The sequence below is a fragment of the Monoraphidium neglectum genome, assembly GCF_000611645.1.
Source record: "Monoraphidium neglectum strain SAG 48.87 unplaced genomic scaffold scaffold03235, whole genome shotgun sequence".
Classification (NCBI taxonomy): Eukaryota; Viridiplantae; Chlorophyta; class Chlorophyceae; order Sphaeropleales; family Selenastraceae; genus Monoraphidium; species Monoraphidium neglectum.
In genome coordinates, this window is record NW_014010393.1 from 1 (window position 1) to 6,894 (window position 6,894).

Below are 6,894 nucleotides of genomic sequence, written 5' to 3' on the forward strand. Positions count from 1 at the left end.
GGTGGCCGCCGCGGCGGCGGTGGCGGAGCAGGTCAGCTGGGGCAGCAGTCTGTGCGGCACCAGCCGCGCCAGCAGCGTCTGCAGTGGGGACGAGGGCGGCTTCGAGCACGCCTTGAGTGCGGAGCTCCTGGGCTCGCTGCCGGTGTCGCCGCGGCTCAGCCTGGACGATGGGTCAGTCGGCGCCGCGCCAGAGACCAATGGCGACGCACAGATCAAGACGGTCGTGGAGGGCTGCGGGGAGCCTCGCGCCCCCAGCCGCGCCAGCAGCCGCAGTGTCAGCCCCAACGCCACCAGCAAGCTGCCGTGCGCCGCCGTGGCTGCGCTCTTTGCCGCCGAGTGCGGCAGTGGCAGCTGCTCGGGCGCCAGCATCGCCGCCCCCGTGGCGGGCGCCATGAAGCCCTGCGCTGTCTCAAGCGGGGCCACGCTCCGCAGCACTGGCGATGTGAGCTGCAGCGGCGCGCGCGGCGACGCGAGCGCGGCGCTCGACGCCGCCTCCGGCTGCGAGGCGGACGCGGCGGCCGTGATTGCCGTGGTCACTCTGATGAGCAACAACAATGCCGCCAGCGGCAAGCAGTTCCTGATTAAGAACGCCGGCGCCAAGCGCCCCTGCGGCGGCCGCGGCGGCCGTGACATGCGCACGCCCGCGGAGCGCGTTCAGGGCGCGGCTCACAAGCTGCGCAAGGAGGCCGGCCGGGCGGCCGCGGCTCTCAAGGGCGCCTTCTGCATGCGTGCGCCTGCGGTGTACTGACGGCAATGCCCATCACTTGCAGTCCTTTACTGACTGCTGTGACACCCCGATACGCTTGACCCCCACATGAGTTGTCACAAGTTCGTCACATAACAAACGAGGTCTGTGGGGCCTTGCACTCTCTTTCTCATCTATTGCCAGCACTGGTGATTCTTTCTGGAGATGCACCGACTGGAATGGTCATATCTTTTGGGCAAGCATGAGCACGAGCTGCAGGATTCAGCCGCTGCCCCGCCCTGTTGTGCGGCGCCGCATTACCTTTGAGCTTCCTGCGCGATGCACCAGTGCTGTTGGGGCGCACGCTCCCTTCCTTACTCCTACCTTGCTTTCTTATCAAGTTCGAAGCACTTGAGGTGATCCCTGACTAAGCCCTTTACCTTGCGGGCTGGCAAGCCTGCCGCCCCTTGGATTGTTGCACTTGTGGGCAGGCAAAACTGCCGCCCTTGAATGGTTTGCATTGGAGCCTGCGGGGCAGCCGTGGCAAGGAGTGGGGGCGGGGCTGCTGCCAAGCGCGGTCGGCCCCCACTCAACTTTGCCGCTTTTACCTTGGCTGTGCATGTGCCGCCCGAAAACTTCCCCTCCCCTTGGATCCTTGCACTTGTGGGCTGGCAAACCTGACGCCCTTTACTTGGTTTGCATTGGAGCCTGCGGGGCAGCCGTGGCAAGGAGTGGGGGCGGGGCTGCTGCCAAGCGCGGTCGGCCCCCACTCAACTTTGCCGCTTTTTCCTTGGGCTGTGCATGTGCCGCCCGAAAACTTCCCTTCCCCTTGGATCCTTGCACTTGTGGGCTGGCAAACCTGACGCCCTTTACATGGTTTGCATTGGAGCCTGCGGGGCAGCCGCGGCCATCTAGGAGTGGGGGCGGTGCCGCTGCCAAGCGCGGCTCGGCCCCCAGTCCGCTTTGGCGCTTTTACCTTGGGCGCCGCATGTGCCGCCCCAAAACTTCCGCGGCTCCTACTTTCTCCGTCATCAGTTCCATGCACTGGATGGCGTTTTCAGGAAGGCATAGGCGTCGGTGTCATACTGATGTATTGCATTGCCCAGGCAGGCAACCTTGCCCGCCCATGCGCGTATGCAGCGGAGCCTGAGCGAAAGTTGGTGGGGATCAAACCGGGGGCGGGCGGGGGGCTGCAGCTGTGCGCGACCGCCCGAATCCAACACTTCCACGTGACCTCAGGCCCTTGCCTGACGATCAAGCGCTGATTGGGCAACCAATCCCTTCCTCATCGGTCCCAAGTACTGGTCATGAACTCTTTTGAAGCACTGCCGCTCTCATGGCACCCTGGCAGGGCGGCCAGGCAAGCTGGCTGTCCCAAATAAACTGGCCACAGCGCCGGCGCGCAGCCTTGCGCGAACGTCGGCACCCTTGTAACCTCCTGAAACAACCTGGTGATCTTCCTCCCGCACAACAAGGAGGTTGCTGCGGAGGATTGCTGGCCCCCTAGCTGCTTACCAATCAAGGGAACACCTGTACAAGCTTTGAGACGATCAGGATCGCCCCTGCTGGGTGGCACAGGTCGGGATGTTCGCTTTCATCTCAGCTCTGCACGTGCCGCCCCGGCGCTGCTGGGGTGCACATTTGCTCTGTACTACTTGCCAGTGTTCATCAACCATGATCTCTGATCAAGCGCTTGCGATGATGTGGCTTTTGAGGTCTTCAGGGCAGGCACGCACAGTCCCTTTGGGTCGTTTGCAAGGCAGCCTGAGGGGTAGCAGGGTGCGCGGGCGACGCGGCAGCCGATTGTTACCCCGCCCCTGGTCTGTGTTTGAGTTGAATTCCGGCTTGCGCATGCGCGGCCACGCACGCGGTTGGCTGCGTGTCATTCTTGCGATTTTCGTAGGCTTCTTGTGGGGCGCGTCATCCGATTTTTGCAGCCCTTCCGGAGCATGCTGCTCAGTCATGACCTCATGAGTGTTTGTGCAGGATTCGCTTACTTGCTGACTTTGCCCACCAAACCTTCTCATAAACACAACTATCAACCATGACCTAAACATTGCTTTGGGGCTGTGCAGTCCCCTCACAACAGCAAACACAGTACTGTAACACGTTGTATAATCTGAGTCCTTGTTTGGGAGGAGTAGGGCTGGCCGCAGCACCTCGTAATGTCATTGTTTGCGCTGAGGCCTGGAGGTGACCCTGACTAGCCAGCAGGATGACAGGCGCATCACAGAGTTGTGCTTAGGGTGACCATGTGCTGTGGCCCAGGTGTCACGGCCGCTGCCTCGGATGGCAGGGTGACGGCGAGGGCACCAAGCAAACTCCATGGTGCTGGGGCTGTTGACGCACATGACACGCACCTCTATGCAGCTGGATCACCAGCGCACCCACGGCATCCTTGACCAGCACACCAGTCGCACCGTTGATCAGTCGAGTCCAGGTCGAGTCAGGTGTTTGTGTCAGCAGTGAAAATGGCCACGCCCAACAGCTGTGTGTTGTCATAGCCCATACGGTATTAAGCTGTTTGTAGAGCTGCATGAAGATATTCTGTCCAACATACGGTAGCCTGCGTCACTCAAATATAAGTAGGATCCAGATCTGCAGAGGGAAAGCGTTAGCGCACAACCAAGCACCCGCAGACAATCAGCATTAGCAAAGCTTGTGACACTTTGGCTGCGGCGTGATAGAGCTCGCCGTATGCTTCACTTTCTCCAGCGATCCGCCTTTAGGATTGCTCCGCATCGGCCAAGGAACTGTGCCATGGCTTCATCGTTTGCATTGCTACCATGTGACGCGGAGCAGCAGGTGCAACTCCGACGGTCGTCGCCACCACTGCGGTGATGCCGCTTGCGCTGCGGTGCCGCTACTTTGCTGCTTGATTATGGGGCGAAGCAATCACCGTTGTGGCTCACATCATACATAGCACCTCGCACATGGAAATTTCGCAGTACACATTCGGCCCATGGCCGATAGGCGCCAGTGAAGTGTTTGCGCGGACGCAGCTGTCATACGCTTTCGTCAATTTGAAACCGCTTGTGCCTGGTGAGCCGCGTGGCAGTGCGTGCGCATGTGCATGGGCATCAACATGCACGCGTGATGAGCACCAGGCCTTGGGTGTTTTGGGATGCCGGGGCGTGGAAATCGTCGGCAGCGCAAGAGCTCGAGAACGCGCATATGGGGCAGGCGCTTTGATCCCTGCTCAGGAGGTGTCGCAGCCCCGAGGCTTGCTGAAACCAGCCAGTTGAAGACGCCTGCAGCCAGGCGCCACACCCGGCCATGTGACTCATGGCAGGGGCTCGGCTGCGGCGATGAAGCGCATTGCGCGGCAAAGGCAGGCGTCGCCAGCTGTCCTGTCGTCACACGCGACCACAAAGCTCAACATGGGCCCGAAGCACACGCGCCTGCGCCTCGTATTTGCTGTGTCATGCAGGCCACGTCTTGGTCAGCCCTGTCCGCGTTGCAAAGCGGTTTGCTGACCTGTCACCGGATGAGGTGGCTGACGTCATGATCCTCGCACAGGTGACTAATGAGAGCCCCGCACCGGATCACGCACCATGTCGCCCTTGTATCATGCGTGCTTTAATTCAACCCTGTTGAAGGGCGCATAGCGCCCGCCTGTGCACCCACTTTGATTGAGAGCGCTTATCCGCGTGCCATCAATGCGAGAGTGTGAGCCGGATTGCTGGCAGCCAGCGCGCCATGCCCCCCAACTGCAAGCCCCGACGCTCCCGGCCCCCGCTCCGCCCCTTGATCGTCCCCTGCAGCGTGTCGCGTCAACGCTGGAGCCCCATTATGGCGCGGTGGCGACAACTCTTGCCATCCAGGACGGAGCGGCAGCCGGGCAGACGGTGCGCAGGGCGGCCTCGACCGCCGACACTGGAAGAATGACGCTGCACCCCACACGCCGCTGCGGCGTCCAACGGCTGGACACGTGGCGGGGCTGCTGATACAGCACGCTTGACCTTTCAAGCCTAAAAAGGCTGTTGCAGGCAGCCTCCCACGGGCCCTTACCCGTCCCGGCTTTTGACCTCTGCCGTCGCGATTGATGCATCCCTGACGTACTGCGCGCAGGTGCCGCACGTTCACGTGCACGTGCTGCCGCGGCGGCCGGGGGATTTTGCCAAAAACGACGAGGTCTACGACGCCATAGAAGATCAGGAGTCAGCCATGGCGCGCGACAGGGCCAGGTGGGCGTTGCAAGCGATTTGTTCTGGCCTGTGGGGGACGGCAGGGCCGGCTAACGGCCAGGGACCATTATGCGTGGTGGTGGGAATGGGTGGGGGTGCACGGGCAAACGGTGCAAGGCGTGACACTCGGCGGTGAGCGAGCTTGCGAACAGCAAAAACATGAATTCGAGAGGGTGCAGCGCCAAACGGCGCACACAGGTCTTGTTCAGCACAACGTGGATCATAATATCCGGGGGCCGCCGCTGGCCAAGCGCCCTGCAGCATCCCTGCCCCCAGCGGCACGGCACGACCCCCCCCCCCTTCACGCAGCCACGAAGACGCCAAATCTGACAGCGGCGGCACAAGCACGGGCGCGGCGGCGGCAGCGGGAGGCGCGGGGGCGCCTGTGGCAGCTGCCCAGAAGCTGGACCTGGACGTCGAGCGGAGACCGCGCACAACTGATGAGATGGCGGCGGAGGCGACGGCCTTGAGGGCGCTGTTCCCAACAACGTGATCGTGTAAGAGCTCACGAAACCATGTGGATGCTTTGGTGGGCGCCGCTGCAGGGCATTTGATGGTCAGCTTGCGCAGCGTTTGGTAGCGACTGCGTGCGCTTACGGCTCTGGGCTGCTCGAAGTTGACACGGCCGCACGTTTCTGTTTGGTCAACAGCGGGCTGCGGCGTAGCATGCGGGCCTGCGACGTCAGGTGCTTTGGTCAGGGCACCAGCAGGGGCTGGTTGGGTCAGCATGTCTGCCATGCGCGGCTGCAGCAGAGCAGCGCCCGCAACTGCCCTCAGACGCGCCATTACGTGTTTGTTACAGCAATTTCTGGGCATTTATCGCCTGTAGCATGTATTACAAACGCTGCCCGCGTTGTGCTTGCGCAGGAGGTTTCGATTAGTGATTGCAGGCCGCGCGCCCGAAGTTACCGGCCTCTTTGAGCAGCCCCCGATAAATCTATTCCCAAGCTAATCATTCTCCATTATTTTTCTGATTCTTAAACCCATTTGACGACCCTCTGTCGTCCCAACCGGCCTGAAACATGGCTATCTCCAGGTGCGCAGGCACAAACGTATTTGAGCGTCTTCGATCGGCGTGGCGTGGACGCTCAAACGCATGGTCTCGCTCGCACGTCTCCAGCCAGGCCAGCGGCAGCAGCGGCCAGGCCTGGCCTGATGCCCTGATGCAACCCCCAAACGGCAGTTGCCAGCCGCGGAGCATGCAGACGCACCACCCCCCCTCCCCGCCCGCTGCTCCTGCCTTCTCTCGCCCCGCAGGGCTTTCGGCCTGGCCGCGGCCGTGCTGCTGCTGGCGGCTGTGGCGACAGCTGCGCCCACCGCCGAGGTCGACGAGAAGGCGACCATCGAGGCCGCCAAGGCCAAGGTGCGCCGCCAGGCCCGCCGCCCCCCGCTCACTCCGCCACCCACCGCCGAAAGCGACGCCGGCCCCGGCATTCCTACTTCGCGCCCCAGCTTTCGCGCTCACACAGCACGACGCTGCCCATTCCCTAAAAACGGGACCACCCCGCCGCTGCTGCCAAATCGCACGCCCCAGCCGCGGCCCTGCACAACCATCGGCTGACATCCCCGCAATCCCCCCCTGTCAAACCCTCCCCCCAGGACCACAAGTCCGAGGTCAAGTGCATCGCCAAGCAGGAGGTGCCCCTCTTCGCCCCCGGCTCCGGCGCGCTCTACTGCCCCCAGGGCGAGAACAACAGCACCGGCTGCCAGCTGATGTCCAACGGCGTTGACAACGTGCTGCGCCACGCGGGCTCCAACCTGCAGCAGAAGGTCAAGTTCGACTGCTACAAGCACATCATGGTGCGCGGCTGGGGGCGCTGCTGGTTGACTGGACATTTCTGGGACCGGATGAAAACGAGGGTTGGCAGCGGGTTCTTGTGAATCAATGAGCTTTGCGGCTGGTTTCAATGGCGTGTTTACACGGGGCCATTAAATTACTGGTGATTTTGACAAGCGTGGGGGCCCCTAGAGCGGCTGTGCCGCCCTGCACTCTGCCGCCGGCGCCGCCGCGGCGCGCGGGGG

The 6,894-nt window shown here is 62.5% G+C and overlaps 2 protein-coding genes across 2 annotated transcripts; both read left to right on the top strand.

Moving 5' to 3' along the window:
* Window positions 1–391: 391 nt before the first annotated feature.
* Window positions 392–748, top strand: MNEG_12418 (hypothetical protein; the record flags this gene model as incomplete). Its single annotated transcript, XM_014039109.1, has 1 exon — window positions 392–748. The coding sequence occupies one exon, from the start codon at window positions 392–394 to the stop codon at window positions 746–748; it is 357 nt and encodes a 118-aa protein (XP_013894563.1).
* Window positions 749–5,894: 5,146 nt separating this feature from the next.
* On the top strand, window positions 5,895–6,672 carry MNEG_12419 (hypothetical protein; the record flags this gene model as incomplete). The annotated part of the gene is made up of 3 exons (XM_014039110.1): window positions 5,895–5,908; window positions 6,130–6,235; window positions 6,472–6,672. Coding segments are annotated over 3 exons (321 nt in total), but the record flags the coding sequence as incomplete, so codon positions are not given.
* Window positions 6,673–6,894: the final 222 nt, after the last annotated feature.